General features: G+C 45.2%; 1 protein-coding gene across 5 annotated transcripts in view; it reads left to right on the forward strand.

Annotated features, from left to right (window-relative positions):
• Positions 1-22112, forward strand: part of SPATA13 (spermatogenesis associated 13) — a 143959-nt gene extending 121847 nt beyond the window's left edge. For 4 of the 5 annotated variants that reach the window (XM_072795762.1, XM_072795764.1, XM_072795765.1 and 1 more), the window contains 9 exons: positions 1584-1720; positions 3423-3602; positions 3963-4148; positions 5873-6052; positions 8092-8324; positions 11573-11702; positions 13823-14195; positions 15552-15626; positions 17907-22112. In XM_072795762.1, the coding sequence (XP_072651863.1) occupies positions 1584-1720; positions 3423-3602; positions 3963-4148; positions 5873-6052; positions 8092-8324; positions 11573-11702; positions 13823-14195; positions 15552-15626; positions 17907-18082 (1670 nt within the window). In that variant the 3' untranslated portion in view covers positions 18083-22112. The remainder of the gene's footprint in view (positions 1-1583; positions 1721-3422; positions 3603-3962; positions 4149-5872; positions 6053-8091; positions 8325-11572; positions 11703-13822; positions 14196-15551; positions 15627-17906) is intronic. The other variant, XR_012016294.1, reaches the window with a different exon arrangement.
• Positions 22113-22600: the final 488 nt, after the last annotated feature.

Here is a 22600-nt window from a genome sequence, read left to right on the forward strand (position 1 = left end):
CTGAGGGTAGTTACTAGAAATCCAAATTTGCAGGTCCTTGAAAAGGGCAAGAACAGATAGCATTAGAGAGTCTCAAACCAGCCTTCTTCTTCCCACCACACTGGCTTCTCTGACTTTGCTTTCTTGTTAACTACCAATAACTCGGGATTTTCCAAATCATCATTGACTTCATCCTCTCTGTTGCTCTGTCATCAGCTTGACCTGCACAGACAACATCCTAGAATTTCAGTTCCTCTTGCCATTTCCCCTGGTGCAGCCCCCTTGGTTCCACTCTCCAACGAATCCATCATCTCCCCAGTGGGTTTAGGAACCCCCACCCCTCCCTCAGGCTACTGTGGCAAAGTCATCTCCAGCCCGGCTCCTACCACACGTGCTGCCATCATCACAAAACTCTCTTTCAATGAATCCCAACCATAACTCAAGGATGCTGGGAACTTGACACACATCATCTCACCTCATTCTCCAAAAAGAAAGAAAATAGTTTCTAAAATAGAGGAGGAAGCTCAGAGAAAGTTTCTGGGTCCTGTGCCTACAGACAGGTGAGGCTAGAATTCAGACCAGACTGTGACTCTACAACCTGTTCTCTTTCTATAGTGTCAGGGGGCCTATTTTCAAAACCTGTCACTTCTACTCAGAATCCTGAAGGAGCCACCCTACTGCTTACCGTAGACTCTTGCACCCCCCCCCCCATCCCAACTTTTCAAATCTCATATTAGATGGATGGGTGTCCATATACCGTGTGTTTCCAATTGGGCCACATTTGGTTCTCAATCAAGAGCCATCTCAAGTATTTTAACAAGCCAGCTACTTCCATGAAGGCTGTCTCTGTCTTCTTCACAGGAATGTTCTCTTTCTCTGTATAATTCCCTCTGCTGGATGACAGATTAGCCATGGGGAGGGTAGCCTACTGTCCTAGGAAAAAGAAAAATCTGAATGCCAAGGTGGGCATTCCAAAATGTTACACCCATCCTTAAACTAAAGAGAGAATGCTATACTCATTCTCTTCTTTTTTTGTCAAAGGTGCTATATAATCCTTAACCCTATAAGTTCCAACCTTTTCATATTATGGACACCTGGAAAGAATGACTACACATTTGCATTTATGACGCTATCAGTACCTTTTGATTTTGGTAGCACCACTGCCTTGCAGGTGAAAGATGGAAGCAGAACACTTTTTAAAAAATGATTGTTTTCATTTTCTTTATCTCCTCAAGCTTATCAGCACATGACTTAGAAATATAATCTGCATTTGTATATTTTATATCTGCTTTGGAGCACAAATTGTCAACCAAATCACACATAGTTTACCCAGTATCCTAAGTGGCAAAGTAATGGTGTGTGTCAACATTGGCAGTGTCCTCGGGGATGTTCTCCTTCCCACTTACTGTGGCGCTCGGCCACAACTGCTACCTTTGGATTGACAGGTCTGTAGGAATTTTCTGATGATTTCTTATTCTAGGTAAGACCCACATGATTCCTTCGCCTTGCGGGTATGTTCTCAGAAGTCATTTATTTTGTCATTAAATTTTTTGTTGTTGTTAGCTTTGTCTTTTTAACCGCAATCCATGCCATTGCTTTTTTAGTTTCTTCAGATGGAGGTACTGAGTCTGCTGCCTTAGTGGATGACAACGGCAGTGAGGAGGACTACAGCTATGAAGATCTCTGTCAGGCCAACCCCAGATACCTACAGCCAGGAGGGGAACAGTTGGCCATCAACGAGGTACTAGAATTCACACGTGACAGTGGCGAATCTTGGATATCCAGTTTTCTGGATGCAGGATCACTTAGACTTTGCCCTCTTGATTCTTTTTTGTTCCCCTCTCTCCTTTTTATAAATATTTATTAGGGGTGGAGGGTGCACACAAGTGAGGGGAGAGGCAGAGGGAAGGGGAGAAGCAGACTCCCCGCTGAGCAGGGGGCCCCACATGGGGCTCGAGTCCACTACCCTAAGATCATGACCTGAGCCAAAATCAAGAGCTGGATGCCTGTTGACTGAGCCACCTAGGTGTCCCCTATTGGTTCTTTCTTTTATTTTTTTTACGATTTTATTTATTTTTCCACGAGAGACACAGAAAGGCAGAGACATAGGCAGAAGGAGAAGCAGGCTCCCTGTGGGGGCCCAGTGTGGGACTTGATTTGATCCTAGGATCCTAGGATTACGACCTGAGCCAAAGACAGGCGCACAACCACTGAGCCCCCCCAGGAGCCCCCCTCTTGATTATTTCTTACCAGACATATTCTAAAACCTAGAACTCTGATATTCCAGCATTTTCAAGGACAGTCTATCTAAGTTTTCCAGATAACCAAAGCTCACTCACCGCTCTAAGTAATAAGAGCAGCGACTACTGCTCAGTGCTTGGGTAGTGCTTTTCAGTTCACAAAATGCTCTTCCTCACATTATCTCAGAAAGATCTCACAACCAGTCTAAGAGGTAGATTTAGAATTATTACCCATATTTTAATAAACACTCTGAAACTAAGAGGCTGCACCACTTGCTAGTAAATGGCAGAGCTGACATAAACCAGGTCTTTCTCACTACAAATCTGGTGTTCTTTCCACCACTGGGCATCTTCAGCCCTTTTTTGTGGAAATCTTTCTAGAAGGCACTACTGGCTTTTGGAGTTCTTGAATAGAGCATGTGGAGTGTCACTTCTTGGTGAGTTCGCATCTCTGTTAATAATACCAGTTGTGGCTGTAGAATATGATGATGTCTCTCAGTGCTGAGGGGACCTGCAGCCATCTTTTCATTGGCTGGTAAATATCTGGAGATGGCTCTCTTCTCTTTAAAAGTTAGATTAAAACTTTATTCAGATGGTGAATGAAGTATGAAGAGTAAGTTGTAGGTGAAGCCACAAGGGTCTTGCAATAAAGTATGCTCATAACCATTCGAGGCCTGGCTCTGTGTATTTTAGTTTGTTCGAAAACCATATTAGGGGTGAATATTTCAGATACTCACATTCCTTAGATAACTGACATATAGATAAGTGAGCCATTTTTCTACCTTCTTTAAAAAAGTAGATTTGGAGTTTCCTTTAAGAACATATGAGGGACGCCTGGGTGGTTCAGCAATTGAGCATCTGCCTTCAGCTCAGGGTGTGATCCCTGGGTCTGGGATCAAGTCCCGCATCCGTCTCCTTGTGGAGAGCCTGCTTCTCCCTCTGCCTGCGTCTCTGCCTCTCTATGCGTCTCTCATGAATAAATAAATAAAATCTTAAAAAAAAAAAAGCACATGAGAGACACCTACCCGTTTCCCTTAATGTGGAAACTCCTTTCGTATAATCATCAAAGGCCAAGTATTGACCGCAAGCCAGCAGTATGTACATATATGAGGTAGAAGAGTCCGTGTCACCCTGGGAGAGCTCACAGCACATCCCTTGCTCTTCTGCCCACCTGGTTTGGCACTAAGTATGTCCCCGTTGCAGCTGATCGGCGATGGCAGTGTGGTCTGCGCAGAAGCCCTGTGGGACCACGTGACCATGGACGACCAGGAGCTGGGCTTCAAGGCAGGAGATGTCATCCAGGTTCTGGAAGCCTCCAATAAGGACTGGTGGTGGGGCCGCAATGAGGACAAGGAAGCCTGGTTCCCCGCAAGTTTTGTCAGAGTAAGTGTGTGGCGCTTACAAACGTGTCTTGCGACTGTCTGTGGTGGGCCATAGAACTGTGGTGTCAGGCTCAAGCCCACTCTGTACAGGTTCGGTTCTTTGTAATTACTTTAATGAAAGCGTTCAGGAATCAGACTGGATTGAAGGAGAAATTTCAACCGTGGTCAACCAGTTGTTTGGCGTTGCCACTGAGGTTTGAGCCACGGGCACAGCCCTGGCTCTGCTGAGTGCAGGAAGCCTTAGCCTAGGGCCAGGCTGCCTTCCTCACAACCATAGAGAAGTGGAACCCGGGGGCCTTCCGCCTGCTTCTGGTCACCACCTCCCCCCGAGTCACTGGTCACCTGTGTGTGTGGCTTGCAGTTGCGTGTCAATCAGGAAGAGCTCTCGGAAAATTCCAGCAGCACCCAGGGCGAGGAACAGGAGGAGGATGCTGGCAAGAGCCGCCACAAGCACGCAGAGAGCAAGCACCAGATGAGGACCAATGTCATCCAGGAGATCATGAACACCGAGCGAGTGTACATCAAGCACCTCAAGGACATCTGCGAGGTAAGACGCCAGACCCTGTGGCCTCCCCCAGGTTGTCGTGCGACCACGTGATACTCCTGACAGGTCCTCGGTCAGACCCTCCTTTTATATTCTTTTCTGTGGTGCTCCCTTCTCCTGGCCCCTTTCCGCCCATGTGGCCCCTGCCCAGAGTGCGCCCTCATTGAATACTTGTCTGCCCCTGTGAGCTTCGGTGGCTCTATGCTCTGGTCAGGTTTCTGGGCACCATGCAGCCCTCTCTTCGAGGACTTACCCCCAAGATTATTCAGAGAGGGCAACACCCTTTCTGTGAAACCCACGTGATTTGACAAAGGTCTGTCACTGTTTACAATCTCACTGCATTGAATCACTGACTCACAGATTAGGTTCGGAGTCCTTTAGATGCAGACCAAAAAGAAGAAAACTGCTTTTATCTAGTGCTACCCAAGGCTGTGTTCGGCAGTGTCCCGGTATTCTACTGTGCGGTCACGTCTGCCTCTCCCACGATACTCTTGCTCTCTGTGGGTTTGGGATGAGCGTGACACTACACTGCTGTTGGCCCTGTCTCATCATTCCTTCGGTCCTGGCTGTGAATGCTGAGGTCTGCACTCCCAGCTCAGCCCCGAATATCCAGCACCGAAGACGAGCTGAAGCGAGACAAGTGCCCATTCTGTAATCGGATTAACTGGCCACATAGAGATTGAGCAATTGTTTAGCTTATATATGCAAACTGTCTTGTTCCATGTAAGTGTATAGTTACGGGAGTTTTTTTTTTTTAAGTGCCGTTTTAGGAAAATAAGTCATGGCTAATAATTGTTGAGCTTTGTGTGCCATCCCTTTCCTGGATTAACTCCTACAAACACTCCCATCAGCTGGTCCTCTTAACGCCTCTCCCCCCTTTACAGATGAGAGAACTGAGGCACACAGCAGGTGAAGTGGTGGGGTTGGGATTTAAACCAGACAGTGTGCACTAGAGCCTGTATTTTGAAGCTTTACACTGTCATTCTGTTAAAGTTTGCACCAAAAGTGAGTGGTATGTGTTTTATCATGCAGTCCACTTAGGCTGTGTAATCACATGGTGCTGATTTGGGGAAAAGTATCACACATATTTATGGCCTTTCCTTCCTACCGCACTAACTCCTACCCAGGCCATAGCACAACTTAGGGTGCTGTTCATAAAGAATGAATCGTGAGCTAATCTGTGTGGGCCATGGATTAAAGATCTGCAGATTTATGCTCCATGCAGAAAAGAGGTGATGGTGGAATCTTTGGGTAAGACGTTCCTGGCTCTTTGCCATGACAGTGAGCCGGCTGCATGAGCTATTCAGCAAGCTGTGCTATTCCGTATTTGACAAGTCTTCTCGGCTGTGAAATGAAATTAGGGATGGGAGAATGATCATCTTAAGAGTTTAGAAAAAGTGTTACAGTCCCAATGTTTGAGCTTTAATATTTGAAGCCAAGCAACTTTGTTTCATGAGTATAACCTGAAAACTTTATATAGTTCCTTGCATTACAAATCCAACCACATGCACCTGTTCTCTTTCCTTTCGTCTTTAAAATATTCATAGCATACTGTAGTCATAGAAGTATCATTATCCCAACAGGGACCCATAGGGTTAAAATGATTTTCTCTAATTAAAATCCATTCCAAGATAATGGCTATGGGCCCAAAAAGCTACATTATTCAAATAATAATTTCTCTGGATCTCCAAATTAATTTTTTTAAAGTTTACTTTTCGGTTTTGCAGGGCTATATTCGACAGTGTCGCAAGCACACGGGAATGTTCACTGTTGCACAACTAGCCACCATTTTTGGAAACATTGAAGATATTTACAAATTCCAAAGAAAGTTCCTGAAAGATCTTGAGAAGCAGTACAATAAAGAGGAACCTCATTTAAGTGAAATAGGATCCTGCTTTCTTCAACATGTATGTCACCTGTTACTTCTTAGTAACAACATCCTGTTAAATAATTTTGAAGTGTTTCCCCACTATAGAAATGAGGCCTTTTTTGTTCTGTTTTGTTTCTTGCTCTGTTTGCTGGATTAATTTCCTATGGAGTGGAGATGTCAGTTGCAAATTAAGTTGGTGGGTTATATGGTTAATCTTTACCTAAATACCTCCAAGATTTCAAAATCTTTGCACTTTTATGAACCTTTGAGGGCTTTTAGAATTGTATTTGGAGTAATTTCTCATAATACCTACTAAGTGGCTATTTTATGTTAAGCACTGATTCCAGGGTTTTCTTACCTTACCTCCTGTACTGCTATAGAGAAGGTATGATTATTTTATCCATTTTCTACATCGGAAACTAGTCCAGAGAGTAACCGACTCAGGATCACACATTAGTATGGGGGCAGGTGTGGATTCAGACTGAGGTGTGCGGCTCTGGGACCCCTGCTCAGGATGCCCAAATTGCCTCTGAACAGTCTTGTGATGATGGCGAGCTTATTAACTGAGAATTGACTGCCCGTGTTTACTACTAACAGATTTCAGAGGAATGAGACTTTATTTCCAGCTCAAATGGGTGTAATGATTGTAATAATAACAGCACTGACCGCCACCACCTTTTCAGGCAGCACTTGCTGGGTACCCACCCCAGTAACTATGCAGAGGCTGAGTATCCCCAGATCCTCGGGGGCTGGGTTGATTTTAAACAGCTGAAAATGAGGCTGTGGTGGACAGGCAGGTAGGAAGATTGGCCCCTTGAGTGCACTAGGCCTGTTTGGGATGTGGCGAAAGGACTGTTTGGCCAGAACACAAGGTTCCAAGAGAGATACTTCAGAGGTCAGAGAAGGTCAGGCTGCAGTGGGGCAGGGCCTGGTGAAGACATAGCCTCTGCATGGGGTCTTGCCTGGACTGGAACAGCCAGAGAGTTTGGCTGAGGAGTAAGACTTTGCTGTTTCTAGGGAGGGTGGGGAGGGGGGCCTGGGTACCGGTGGCTGCAGTGGGGATGTGGAAAAACAGCTATGTTGGTGTGGGGATCTTTGAGAACCAGCTGACAAAACCGATCTTGGGGAACATGGAAGAGCAGCAGTTGGAACTGCCTGCAGGGTGTTGTGTCCCAGATAATGAATGGGTGGGTTAGGGAAACCTGCCTTGTAGGGAAATAGGCATTTGGTGTGGACATGTTGTGTTGAGCATGGTGTGGACATGTTGTGTTGAGCATGTTGTGTTGAGCATGTTGAGCATGGACATGTTGTGTTGAGCATATAAACTATGGGGCAGGACACAGGCTGAAGGGCTGTGGGCAGGGTAGACAACTGTGAGCCAGCAGCCTGGCCACAGTGGCCACCGTGGGGAGGGGTGCAGGGAGTAGGGGAAAGGCCACGACGCATGCACAGGGGACTGGCAGGGTGCCGCTCGAGTCCAAGAGAGAAGGGCATGTGTCCCAAGGCCTGGCAGGGTGGCGGCAGCCTTGAGGCAAGAAGTCTAGGTGAAAGGAAGTGAGCCGGGGCTTTCAGTTGGAGGTCAGAAGGGACATGCGTGTGGAAGCCAGAGGGTAGGATGTCAGGGAGAGGACTTGCAGTGAGGCGAGCAGGTGGTGGTCTTGCATCCTCACTTCTTGGTAATGGTCACGACTATATGTATCAGTGAAAGTAAAGAGGAAAGTGGGAGAGAGTTGGACTTGTTAGTGCCTGCCTTTTTCTTAGAGCAGAGCTAGGGCGGAGATGGTGGTGGGAGAGGGTGCTGCTCACCGAGGAAGCCCCATGTGGCTGTGACACATCCTTTTGGGATACACGGAGGGGGCTTTGAGTGGGACCAGAGTGCCACCTGCAAAGATTACCCCTTCCGCCTCTCTCACCCTTCCCGCTCCCACCCCCTGGTCTGTAAGTGGCCCCTTCCTACAGAGAAGATGTAGGCTTATTGCCCAGGTGTGAAGAACATAGCAGAACACCTTGGGGTGCCTCCTTGTCATGGCCTCGAGCCCACCTATAACCTGACACAGCTGTGCTTCCCCTTCCCAGCAAGAGGGCTTTGCCATCTACTCCGAGTACTGTAACAACCACCCTGGCGCCTGCGCGGAGCTGTCCAACCTGATGAAGCAGGGCAGGTACAGACACTTCTTTGAAGCCTGCCGCCTGCTCCAGCAGATGATCGACATCGCCATTGACGGCTTCCTCCTTACGCCAGTGCAGAAGATCTGCAAGTACCCTCTGCAGCTGGCCGAGCTGCTCAAGTACACCACGCAGGAGCACAGGTGAGAGAGGCATGTGCCTCTGGGAGATGTGCACACAGAGCCTGCCCTATGGGGTGGAAGCAGTGCCGGCACTCTCAGCCCTGCGCCCAGCACTCAGAGCCTCGCAGAGTGGCAGTGACATGTGGGCTTAGGTGTCCTCTTGACATTCTCAGTTAGTATTATGGAAGAAATTGTCACCTTGCTTAGAATGTTCAGGATTATGAAGTCTTAAAATAGGGTCATTGAAGAGGCTCCAGAATACCCATTCCTAGAGATACTAAAAAAGTAAGAATAATTCTTTAACTCTGTCATGAGCACATAGGGATTTGTATTGCAATGTTAGTCCTTATAACTGATGTGTATTTTACAAATCCTTTTTTGTAGCTATTAAGTAGTTAATAAAACAATTTTTAAAAGACCTACACCAGTGTGAATACAGTTTCAGAAATATTTTACTTCCTGTCCTAAGGCAGCTCACCCTCAGCACAGTATCTCGTACTGCAACAAAAAGTTGCTTTACGGATGGGTGAGGACTTCCAAAGTTTCAACCCTGCAATCAGAGTGGGGAATCTCAAGGATACACAGAGTAGTGTGCAGCGTCAGCTTGGAGAAACGTTGCACTGAGATCCTGTCTAGCTCTACGCCCTTTGTTTTTTTTTTGTTTTTTTTTTTTTCAAGATTTATCTATTTATTTTAAAGAAAAAAAGAGAGCATGCATGCACGCATGTGAGTAGGGGGAGGGATGAAGGGAGAGGAGAATCTCCAAGTAGACTGTGCTGAGCACAGAGCCCGACACGGGGCTTAATCTCACGACCCGGAGAGACTGTGACCTGAGCCAAAACCAAGAGTTGGATCCAACCGAGCCACCAGGTGCCCCTAAGACCTTTCTTGCCCAACCAACCGAGTGCTTGCCCTGTATCCGTAATCCATCCCCCCCCATCCTCTTAACACATGGAGCACCGGGCTTCTCATCATGGTCACCTACGTGCTCCATTTCCTGTGGAGCTTACTTTGTCCTTAACTAAGCTCTTCTGGAGAAGCCAAAAAGTAATCCATTGCTTACTTCATAACAACTCACTGTTTTCCTGCTTGTACATGAACAGAATGATGTAAAACTGTGCTGTGATTATACGTGAGATCTCACCCATTCAGTATTGGGATGGGCAGGCTGTTCTGTGCCATTCCCCAAGATGTGCAGGTCCCAACAATGTGGTGCCTTTAGATGGCACTGGTTGAGTCATTGCTATGTTCTCACCAGGCCAGAACTGGAATGCCAGTGGGCAGGGTTTGAGGATGAAGCCTTACTGTTTTAGGTAAGAATCAAACCTCACCTATGACGTCCATGTACAAAGCTTTCAGTGCACCTGCAGCCCTTGAATGGATAATTTTGAAAGATTCCAGTATGAGGTGGAGTGGGGGACAGGATGGGTACCCAGAGGAAATTTGCTGTGCCAGCCCACAACAGTGCTGGGTTTTAACAGCTAAGTGTTGCCCTGATGGCAATCAAATTAGCCATGGCAGTGCCTGCCCCTGCAGGGTGTGCAGAATGGAGCATTCTTTTGTCCTGTCTGCTGCCAGACTCCTGTGGAGACATAGGGCTTGCAAAAGGAATCTTTTTGCAGTTAGATTGGAAGGTAGAAAGAGAAAAAGAGCTATGTTGCCAAACAATAGACCCTAGATGTGGATGTTAGTTTAAAGAATTAAGATTAAAGGAATAAGAAAAAGGAGTTCATTGAAGTAGATAAGAGGGAAGAGAGCTCTCTATTTTTTTTTTTTTCTGATGGAAAAATCAGAAAACTTGAATGGAAGGAAAATAGCAAAGTCAAGAGAGCCACAGATTTGAAGAAAATGTTAAAACAAAGAATAAAAAATACCATGATGAGAAACTAGAGAAAATATGTAAGAGAGTAAGACATGGAAAGGAGATTGGTACATTCCAAGATGGGAAAGGTATGGCCAGAAGTCCATGTATCATTCTTTAGCAGTTAATTCTTCTTGTTTAAACACGTTTTCACTGGGAGGTATTTGCATATTTGGGCAATTTTACAAAAAAAAAAAAAAAATCCTTTTAAAGGAAATGACAGAAAGCCCATTTCCTTGTCTTCAGGAAAACAAAACAAAATTTTTTTCCAAAAGACCATTATACTCTGCCTCTTTTCTAGAATTGACAGAAAATCTTGAAGGAAAAAATGTACAATTATTTTGTACACTTTTTTCATTGCTGGAGGCCTTGGGTGGGTGGTTGCTCCATTATTTTGGCAGCCCCCTTGTATCTGTATTGTTCTTCCTTTGTGCTCTGCTTCTGAGTGTGAATACCCTGTCTAAAGGCAGCGGTCGGCCTTGTGGGGGAATGCCCAGGGACTTCCCAGGAGCTGTTATTTGTGTTTGGTAAATAGACAATAGAGTCTGCTTCCAAGGCTTTTTTCCCTTGCTGTGCAGGAGGATTCTAATTCAGTGCTCCTGAGATCCTAAGGCTCTATCACATAAGACACAGGAAAGTGCTGGAAAGTAAAGAATTCAGCTCATTACCTGGGTGATTGGTTTACATGTGCCCAAATTTTTAACGCTGAGCAAAACCTGAATATCAAACTTTCCAGTATTAGCCATGCTCTGCTCTAGTCTGTGTGGAGTTTGTCTTCCTGGTACCTACAGTTTTAGAAGCTGAAGGAACAAGAGCCTGCTCCCGAGGACATTTTAGTCTGATTTGACTGTAGCATATGGAAGCAGCAGAAATGAGGGTCTGTCAATGAGGTGAATATGGTGTTAGTATTTACATAACTCACCGTGTCAAGCTTCTGTGGCTTGTGTCCTGTTTGTATCCTTTCTTGACCATCGTAAAGGATGAGACTCAAAGTGAATAATTACTCTTGAGAATAGTGATTATTAAAGTACTTCATATGGCAAAACTGGCTAATAGGAGAACCGAAGCAATCATAAAGATGGTCCTTTTCTTATTAATGAAAATAACCCATTGTCACTGTGACTAAAACTTATTTTGTGGCATTTACTTTCATTCATTGTGATTTCTGGGAAATGAATGAAAACATTCTTATTCCAAAGAATTCTGGATTGCATTCGGTCAGTTCCCTTATCCTATAGAAACTGTGGTCTATTCATGAAGGAACAAGAAAAAAGAAACAATGGCCATTATCTAAATGCCACTTTGTCTAGACTGTTAGTATATGAATCCAGGATGCAGTGTCTTACTTTGTCAGTCTTCCTCTGCAAGTTTCAGGTTATATGGTTAAAATGAACCTTCTACTTTACAGTGATTACAACAACATAAAGGCAGCATATGAAGCCATGAAGAACGTAGCCTGTTTGATCAATGAGCGCAAGCGCAGACTGGAAAGCATAGACAAGATAGCACGGTGGCAGGTGTCCATCGTAGGCTGGGAGGTAAGTGCCTCGTGCCTGCACCTTGTGCCGCCCAACGCTGCTCATGCCCTCCCTCGCTCTGGTCTAGTTTGATGACACACTGTAACATCTTGTGATTGATGTTTTATATTCTTGGCTTTAACGGTATATATATTTTGAAGCATGTAGTTGAACCTAATAGTCAGTTGCTTTACCAATAACTCATTTCCATCAAAAAAATGAACCCTGAAGAGTGTCTGTGATTGATTTATGGTTTGTGCTTTGTCTCTCCTGCTAGAAATAACACTCCATGAGAGTAACTGGAGAACATTTTCTAAATATTATTTATTTATTTATTTATTTATTTGAGAGTGAGGGTAAGCGTAGGGGTTGGGGGGGAAGGGAAGAGGGACACAGAGTCTTCAAGAGACTTTGCACTGAGAGTAGAGTGGGACACAGGGCTCGATCTCATGACCCAGAGATCATGACCTGAGCTGAAACCAAGGGGCAGCCACTTAACCAACTGAGCTACCCAGGTGCCCCTGGAAAAAATTTAAACACTGCCTGTGTTTGAATTGGTAGATCTGGGCAAGATTAAGATTTTCATCCTTAAGATGGGGTTAAAAATGTTGCCTAACTTCATAGAGCTATTGTGAGGATTATATAAGACAGTAGCAAATGCAGTGCTTGGCACAAGTTGTAATAATGGTCCAGCATGCTTTTGTGCACACTCATGCACAAGCACTTATTTGTAAAAACAACCACAGTGACAATTGTCTTGACCACATGCCTGGCACTGGCCTAAGCCATTTTTATATGTGAACTCATTTAGTCCTCTCAATAATCTTATGAGGTAGGAGTTACTATTACCTCCACTTACCAGGCAGGGAAATGGGAACATGGCAAGGTGAAGTGGCTTGCTCTAACAACTCATACCGTTCAGATTGTTTCCAGACCAAGTAAAATTCATCCTGCTACACTTGATCTTAGCCAAATGCCAAGAAGCGATAAAATTCATCCTATGTTAAATTAATTGGTCAGAACTCACTGTTCTTCAAACCAAAGGATTAAGAAAGTTTGGACTGAGAAGTTAGGTTTTTAACTAAAGTAGGTTCTAGCAGTGAACATTGGAAAGAAATATTTCTCTTTCAGGGGCCATAGAGACTCCTGGAGCTTGGACAGGCCCTCAGACATCACTGTGTTTAACACTCTTACTTTGTAAGTGGAGAATCTGGAGCACAGAATTGCTCCAGGCAAGAGAAGTAGAAGAACTATTTTGGAGTCAAGATATTTTGCCTCCACAAAATATTGTGTATGACTGGGATTGAAGGACAATAAAGTCTTATAAATCAAAGGCCAGTGTCAGGACCCCTGGGTGGCTCAGTGGTTGAGCATCTACCTTCAGCTCAGGTCGTGATTCCGGGGTCCTGGGTTGGAGTCCCACATCGGGCTCCCTGCATGGAGCTTGTTTCTCCCTCTGCCTGTGTCTCTGTCTCTTTCTCTCTCTGTGTGTCTCTGATGAATAAGTAAATAAAATCTTAAAAAAAAAAAAAAAAAGGCCAGGGTCATGCCAAATATCACAAAGTTACATTGGGTTCAACCCCACCTAATACCGTAAAGATGTGTTTTTTCCTTGTGTTCTTGGACTGACATTTAGGAAATAATTTATGGTCAGAAGGTTACCAACACCTTGCTGGCAATGTGCTGTCTGGTCTTTTGTGACCAGGATCTAAAGCTAGTTATTACTCTGGGAACCATTCTCTGCATACCAGCCTCGAAAGCCAGAGCCCCAGCGTCAATAGCACTAAGTCCTCACACTTAGAAGCCTCCTTAGTATCCTTATTCTCCGAGGAGCAGCCATCTCTGACCGATTGGAGTCTCCTCATCCAGCACATTTATCACCAATCCTTTCTTGTCAGGAAGTCACTTCAGATACCACAGGGCACTGTAACATTTTCCCACTGAGTAGGAAATAAGGAAAAGAAATTTTGCATCCAGGGAAACTAGCAGCCCGAGATTTAAGTGGCTCTGCTGCCTTGTGGAAGGATGCCTCATAAGTGGCAAGTTGGAGAAAGAAGGTGTCAGGACTTGTTCTTGTATCCCTGACATGTTCTGAAGGAACCGGAGCCCGAAGATCTTAAAATGTGTTTTTATCCTTCCAGGGGCTGGATATCTTAGACCGAAGTTCCGAACTGATCCATTCTGGGGAACTGACCAAAATCAGCAAGCACGGCAAGAGCCAGCAGCGGACGTTCTTCCTGTTTGACCACCAGCTGGTGTCCTGCAAGAAGGACCTGCTGCGCCGGGACGTGCTCTACTACAGGGGCCGCACGGACATGGACGAGGTGGAGCTCGTGGACCTGGAGGACGGCCGGGACAAGGACTGGAACCTCCACGTCAAAAATGCTTTCAAGCTTGTCAGCAGAACCACCGATGAGGTGCACCTGTTCTGTGCCAAAAAGCATGAGGACAAGGCGCGGTGGCTGCAGGCGTGTGGGGATGAACGGAGGCGCGTGCAGGAGGACCGCGAGATGGGTGAGCGGCGCCTCTGCCTCCAGCCCCGGCCCCAGAGCCAGCAGTCCTCAGCCCATTCCGGCCATACTTGCCACCCCCGCCCCAGGGGCAGGGGAGATAGGCCAGATCTGCAAATCCTGAATACAGTTGACCCTTGAACCATGCGGGGTTGGGGTGCCGACCCCACACACAGTCAGAAATCCATGTGTAGCTCTTGACCCCTGCCAGAACTTATCTACTCATAGCCCACTATTGACCGGAAGCCTCACCTGTAACATAGTTGAGTAACACACATTTGCTGTGTTATATGTATTCTATGTGGTGTTCTTCTAATAAAGTAAACTAGAGGGATCCCTGGGTGGCGCAGCGGTTTGGCGCCTGCCTTTGGCCCAGGGCGCGATCCTGGAGACCCGGGATCGAATCCCACATCGGGCTCCCGGTGCATGGAGCCTGCTTCTCCCTCTGCCTGTGTCTCTGCCTCTCTCTCTCTCTCTCTGTGACTATCATAAATAAAAATCAAAAAAATAAAAATTTATTTATAAAAAAAATAAAATAAAATAAAGTAAACTAGAGGAAAAATGTTCTTAAGAAAATCGTAAGGAAGAGAAGATACACTTACAGTATTGCTCTATATTTATTAGGAAAACCCCGCATATAAGTGGACCTGTAGTTCAACCCCATGTTGCTCTAGGGTCAGCTGTGCTTCTAAACATGCTGTAGGACAGACCAGGACAGGTGGAGCTCCTACGGGCAGCATTTATTCAGTAGGCTCAGGGTGTCGATGCTCATAGCGCCCCACTGCACCCGCTAACGTGTCCTGGTTGGGAGGCTGTCATCCTAGTGTCCATCCTTGTGACCATCGTTGCTACTCTCCATTTGTAGTCCGCTCAGCCTCTTAGAGTTCCTTGAGGAATAAGGTTCTTTGCTGCAGGTTATGTAGAGCACCTCAGGGTTAATATGGGTTATGGTTCTAATTTTACTCTGCAATGATGTCACTTGTTTTTATTTTTTTTAATTCAATTAGTTAACATATAGTGTATTACTAGTTTCAGAGGTAGAGTTCAGTGATTCCCCAGTCTTATGTAACACTCATAAGTGCTCATGCCATCATATGCCCTCCTTAATGCCCATCACCCAGTTACCCCATCCCCCACCCCCTCCCTTCCAGCAGCCTTCAGTTTGCTTCCCATGATTAAGGGTCTCTTATAGTTTATCTCCCTCTCTGATTTCATCTTATTTTATTCCTTTCCCTTCCCGTATGCTCCTGTGTTTTGTTTCTTAAATGCCTCATTTGAGTGAGTCATAGGATAATTATCTTTCTCTGATTGACTTATTTCACCTGTTTTGAATATTTCTCATGTCTGTTCCTAAATCCAGGAATGGAAATTTCAGAAAATCAGAAGAAACTCGCCATGTTAAATGCTCAAAAGGCAGGACACGGAAAGTCAAAAGGTGAGTTTTGAAGGAGGCTTCATTCATCTCCTTATCTCCTTCGTGTGTGTCAGTACTGGAATTAAAATCGGGGAGAATGTCTGAAGTCTTTACTGTGCTGGTGACCAGCGCTCAGAGTGGAGGAGAGGCGTACAGGTGAAACTCAAAATGATAGGGCCCTTCCACTCCCCAAGATAGGAAGTTTAAAATAATCTGCATTTAGTTTTGAGTGTGAGTATGTTTCAGTATTTACCTCCATTTAAATATGAGCCTATATGGTGTGTTTTGAATTAGTACCAAAGAGCTTCTGCATCTCCCCATCCTGAGGAAGTACCGGTGTTCTTCCTCGGGCCAGTCACCAGGCTGAGGCAAACCAGTAGGTCCTGCATGTTTTGGGCACACGTGGAGGAAATCTCTAGCCCCAAACTGCTGATCAGTGCAAGCTATGTTCTGATGTAGGGAAGAAAAAAGATCTAAAAGTCCAGTACATGAAGAAATTAGTTGAAAAGAAGACACACTATCTTATTGAGAGCAAGGACTCCCTACCCTCCGTGCACATTAGAATTGCCTGGGCAGCTACTGAAAATCACCAACTCTCAGGTCACGGCCCAAGGGCCTCATGTGCAAAGATTTTTTTACATTGTTGATAATTTCACCCAACATGAATAAAATAATAAGGATTTTTATTCCAAAACATATTTGTTGTATTCTTAGAAGCTTTTCTTCAGATCGACTTCCTCCTCTAAGAACAATTTATCCTCTGAAATGTGTCCCATTCAGTATTTTCCTAACTGAAAATGCAAAAACAAGACCCAGTTAAGCCCAGGATGGTGATGTGCCATCTCCTGAGGGCCAAGAATTCATTACCAAAACAACCCTTAGGGGTCCCATTTCCTGTTTTCTCTACTCAAATACAGAACTGCCCTACCTGCAACCTACTGATAAATAACTTTGAGCTAGAAAAACCTGTTTTCTTTTTCTTCTTCTTCTCCTTCTTTTTTTTTTTTTTTTTTGCATCTCCGAATCAATGGCAGGTGACCAGTAAATATCCATTGGTTAGAATGTGTTATTTGTGTCCGTATCTTCCAGGAGTCACTGGCTCAGCCACTAGGCACCGTGATGAAAGGGATACTGTTGGTGGTGGTGGGGGTCCACCTGTCAGGCACCTCTCACCCAGGAAGGCCAGCGGGGGGATACTCTGAATGGAGTCTCGACTCCTTCTAAGACTCATGTTCCTTCCCTGTCACACTGACTTTTTCACAGTTAGCTTATGATCCTGTAGCTAATTGCAGTAGGGCCTTTTTCAATACCTCTGGGCAGATTTTTTTTTTTTAAGATTTATTATTATTTGAGAGAGAGCATAAGCAGGGAGGAGCAGCAGAGGGAGAGGGAGAAGCAGACTCCCGCTGAGCAGGGAGCCCGATGTGGGCCTCCTCGATCCTAGGACCCTGGGTTCATGACCTGAGCCGAAGGCAGACACTTTAGTGGACGGAGCCACCCAGGCGCCCTATCTCTGTGCAGATTTAAAACACCTATCCCAATGAAACTGTTTCAAGTAAGCGATTTGGTCCGGGGACTGTGTTGTAAGCACATTACTTATATGAGCTCCCTTAACTCTCATAGCAACTGTTAGGTGCTGTTATTCCCATGGTAGATTTAGGGGACAGAGGCACAGAGAAAGCAGATAACATCCCAAATAAACACAGCCAGTGAGGGGCAGAGTAGGATTTGGGCCAGGGCAGAAGGGCCCCAGGCTCTCACTGAGGTTATTTCCCTGCTTTTCCTCCCAAGCAGCCATCTGGGCCAGCCCTGCCCCTGCTGTCCTGCTGTGTGACTGTGGATAATTCACATTACTTCTCTGGGTTTCATTCTCCCTCCTTGAGGGTTTTTGTGGGATCATCTTTGCCACAGTTCTGCACACAGTATCTGCACATAAGAAGTGTTATGATAGCTTTTAGATGTACTTTAGGTTAATATGAATTAAAATTATATGAATTAGGGGCACCTGAGTGGCTCAGTGGTTGAGCATCTTGACCTTTGGCTCAGGTCATGATCCCGGGGTCCTGGGATCAAGTCCCGCATCAGGCACCCTGTGGGGAGCCTGCTTCTTCCTCTGCCTGTGTCTCTGCCTTTCTCTCTCTGTTCTCTCATGAATAAGTAAATAAAATCTTTAAAAAAAGAAGATTATATTAATTAATATGACTCAATCAGCTAAGAAGTCAAGTCTTGGCACTTTTTTCCCTTTTCAGCTAACCAGTGACACTCAGTTCATGTTTCCATCCTTCTCTCCTCTCGGATTAGGCTACAGCGGATGCCCCGTGGCCCCGCCCCACCAGAGCTTGCACCCCCTTCACCAGCGCCACATCACCGTGCCCACCAGCATCCCCCAGCAGCAGGTGTTTGCCCTGGCAGAACCCAAGAGGAAGCCTTCGCTCTTCTGGCACACATTCAACAAACTCACCCCTTTTAAGAAATGAAAATGCAAGGCCACACTTTTCCTGAGGTGTCTGTAAAGAGGAGACCCAGTTTTGTTTCTCGTGTGCTGAAAACTTCTTGCAGGGACTGGTGAAGAATAGAAGGTCTGGACGCACCTCAGTCTTCAGAGGCCTAGCTCCTCCTCGGAAGGGAGACGCAGGTCATGACGCTTGGCCCCGATGTACACGAGACCTCTCTGGGGTCTGTGCCCAGACGGCTGGGCTGTGGGAACCGAGGACCTGCTCTGTGGAGAAGCTGAGCGGAGACCCCAACAGGCATCGCTGATGACAGGCACACCCACTGCTGCCGTGCTGAGGAGGGACGAGATGACCATGCCACTTTTGCCTATGGATTTGAAGGGGACAGTAGTGATGATGGGGTTGGTATGATAACGTCTTGGTGGCACGGGCAGGCTGTTCCTTCTTCCACAGTGTGAGAGGACCTACCATCGCAGTGCAGATGGCCATGGGGTCCCCTGGTGTCATCTGAGTGGTTGCCACGTGGTAGCACAGGCTTCCGCTGGCTGGACGGGGCCTGTACGGGCTAGAGGAAGAGGCATGACGAGCTCCGCATGGGGAGCATGGTCCAGGCAGCTTCAGTGGTCTTGAAGATGCAACTGCTTTCTGGGGAGCAAGTGCAGAGTCCTACCGCCCGGTGGATTTGTGCTTCTCAAGTCAGGTCCCAATCTGCTGGTGAGTGCAGCACATGACTCCGTGGGCAGAAATCACACCTCCTCGCACATCGTGAGCTTACGGAACTAGCCAGACATCTCCGTTTGCGATACAAAAACCCATTGACTTTAATTTTATGATAAAACTAATATGTACATGCACCAATGGCAAGGCATTCTTAGAGCATCAGTTCGCTTTTCCCATCAGGTGTTCATGGCATGAACATGGCATGAACATGGCATGAACCCGTCCACTAAGTTAGAGTAACCCGAACATTCCATGGAGAAAGCATGAGGTTCGGAGCAGCCCACCTTCTTGGGATTCAAAGCCAACTTGGTTGCATAAAACCCAAACGATAGTGCTAACCACGCCCTTATTAACCCGTCAGGAGGGTTCTGAAGATCCTTTCTTTTTACAGAGACCTTAGAAATACACCTAAGACATAGCTGTCTTTACTAACGAAGGCCGTGTGGGCCGATACCTGGCCATAGTACTCTCCTTGTCTTTGTCTATATTGTAAATTTTGATGAAAATAACTTTTAAATACATCTGAAGAAGACAGATTCTGCAAGGGAGATGCCATTTAATTGTACTTAATGCACTGGACCGGGTATTGTAGTACACACTTGGCAGTTTCCTGGTCAAGAATCCCCTTTCTGTAGGCTACGCTCAGAAAGTCCTGTTTTCCAATTGGCCCAGCTGGAGAATAAACAAACCTGTAATGTCCTAGACAGAGGTGTAACCTGTGCCTCTAAGTGTCTGGTCCCTCCTTCCCCCTGCCACCTTTCCTCCCTATCCAGGGCCAGTCCTGAAGGAGGTGACATCACTGGATGTCTGAGTGGGGCCTTAGAGCATTATATGGAAATGTTACCTGGTCTGACCCTGCTCTGCCACCTTGATGTGCTCACTTGTATGTCAGACTGCTGCGAGGTCGTGCTGCTCTGGGGTCCCCAACCCCGGGGTGGCCTCTGTGGACGTCAGTACCTGGTGTCCCAAGATAGAGCTTGCTTCTGTGAGGAAGCTTCTTAGGAGGCGCTGTGGCTCTGCATGTACAAATGCACGTGTGTGTGTGTGTGTGTGTGTGTGTACGGGTGTGTTGTTTCTTCTTTGGATATTCATCTCGATTTTAGTTACATTTATATAGCTGACCTTTTTACTAAGAAAATGTAATGATATATTTTCAAAACGACACTTCAAATGCTTTTTGTCAACCCCTCAGCAATAACTATAGGAGTCTCTGTGCTAAACAGAGTTGTTTGTATATACGACATTTTTGAATAGTTGGGTCTTTTTTTTTTTTTTTAATAAAGATTACTTTAGGGAAGAAAAGAGAACCATTTGCTTATGTTACATTTTCAGTGATGATTCAATTCAAGTAAAGAACCACTTCATGGGCTTCCATTTACTAATGTTTCCTAATGTGCAATGAAGACGCGCTGTCAGTTCTGTGACCAGTCCCACTCTATTTCCCATCCGAGCCCAACCTGGTTACCACCTGTCCCTCCAGGCTCTCTAACAGGAGCAGGAAGCTCGGACACCAGAGCACATACCAGGCCCAGGGCCAGGCCCAGGGCCACCCCCGCGAGCTCGATACAGTGCGAAGAGTTGGTCGATCAAATACCCACCCCGACCGCTCATGGTGGTCCTGCTTGACTTTTTCAAAGGTGATTTTGAAAAATTAGAAATCTTTATAAGAAGGTAGAATGCTTTTGACTTTTAAATCTGTTCATCTAGCTTAAGTTTTATTACCAGACATACTGAGTTCTATAAAGAATAGGTGGCTCAAGTATTAAAATTTTTAGGTTTACCCAACTTACTTTCTTGATTTAAGTCATGTAGTTTCACTTGGAAAGAGAAAGAAATAGACCAAGAGCCCCCAGATGGAATAAAATCCATGGATTTCATTGTGAATCTTGCTTTCTCCTTCCTTGTCTCCTTTTAACCCTACATTGCATAATATGGGTGCCCCCCAACACATTCTCTCTCTCTCTCTCTCTCTCTGCCTCACTCTCAAAGATAGCACAACACTTTGACAAATTTCACTTATTATTTATGTTTCAGAATTTGCCAGCTCTGAGTCAGAAGAACCCTCTCAATTTTCATCTTACCTAAAATGCACAACCACCTTGCAGTAAATCGTAAACAATCATGAAATGGACTACTTGTAAAATCTTAGAGAAAGAGCATTCTTCGTCTTTGGCCTGCAAGTAAGAAAAAGACCGGCAGCAATGTGCCAGAGTTTTCCTGGGTCCCTCCATAGTTTTCAGTTGATCAGTTCTTTTTCCCTACTGGATCTGATTTTGTCATTGAAAACATTTCACCCCCATCTTCACACTGTTCCTAAATATCGTTGTGTCTTTTTATACCTAATCCAGATGAAGACTAACTCCATGCTTGTTCAGAAAATCCCCTCAATCCTGCATTGCTCTTGTCTAGACAGAAAGCAAAAGTGCATTTAATTTGAACTTTGTTTCACAATAGGATTCTTCTGTAATAGCCATGATCCAGCATTTATCAGTTGGAAAACTATGCATGCCCAAATTGCTGATATTTCTCAATACAAATCAACTTAGATACATAGCCACACCAGAACAGCCTGCTTGCCTGGAGTTAAGGAGAAAATTGCTCTATTGTTATTTTATGGAAGAGAGGAGAAGTAGATGAGTGTCTCTCCCAGGACAGCACTAACAAGTGTGGATACATGTCCTTTTGATGGCCAACATGCCAGGGATGCTGGGCACCAATCAGCTAGGTCACGCCGCTCAGAAACATTTGTCCCTTTAAGCTTAACCTACCTATTTTCTCCTTGTTAGAAATCCACTGGGCTGATACTGTTATTCTCAGGATGCATGCAGTGAAAGTAGAGTTCAAATGGTTTTGAAAAGAGTAAGTAGCAACTATCTGATCTTAAAAGGAAAACCCAGAGGCTTACATATTTGATGCAAATATTCTTAGCTACCACACATTTAAGGTTGTCCTTAGTCATCTCCTAGGCATCGACATTTGTATTAAGAAAAAACTTTCCCTTAACTAATCCTGTATTTTAATAATTTGCCTTTTTTTTTTTTTTTGTAAATATTAACACCAGTTGTGTTTGGCTTACCTATTTTGCAAGCTTTTCCTTGGATTTAACTCAACATCAGGACAATGTTGTTAAGTCACGTGACAGCCTCCAAACTGAATTCGCTGTTGACAGCCGAAGTGTGTTGTATGAGACTGCTAAAACTTGATATGTATTTCTGTTGAATGAAATTTTTGTAAAAAAAAATATTATTTACAATGTTATTTGAATAATTCCTTGTAAATGCTGTGAATCTCTATTTGTTGTTTTGTATCTGTATATTAAAGTTAATTTGCCAAACTTGTTCCATTAATGCATTTGAGTAGTAAAATAAGACATTATGTATATGTATATATTTTTTAAATAGCAAGTGCTAGATGGGTTTCTGGGACTTAGAGCTCATTTCCTGTCTGGACATTGATAGACTTCTCATCAGTACAAATTCATGATGGATGAGCGGACTTAAGCCACTGGCTAGGTATGGGGGAAAGGGCTCCCATGTGAATAGGGAGGAGAGTCTCCACAGGTTGGAATAAGGCTGATGAGATCAAGCCCAAAGTGATACGGCCTCCTCTGCCTTGTAGGAGCAGTGCCAGCTACTGATGGTGGATGGTGGATGGCAGATGAACTGCCTTCACACACTGCTGCTGCCCCAGTGGAGGGTGGAGATTGGGCCACTTCACCAGGAGATCTGCTGCTTACCCTTTGGGGGCGGGAACATACGAATTTCCTTCTCTAATTAACAGCACAGAGAAGTTAAGTAAATAGCCCATTGTTTGCTGTGACTT

This window comes from Canis lupus, chromosome 24 (assembly GCF_048164855.1).
Source record: "Canis lupus baileyi chromosome 24, mCanLup2.hap1, whole genome shotgun sequence".
Lineage (NCBI taxonomy): Eukaryota > Metazoa > Chordata > Mammalia > Carnivora > Canidae > Canis > Canis lupus.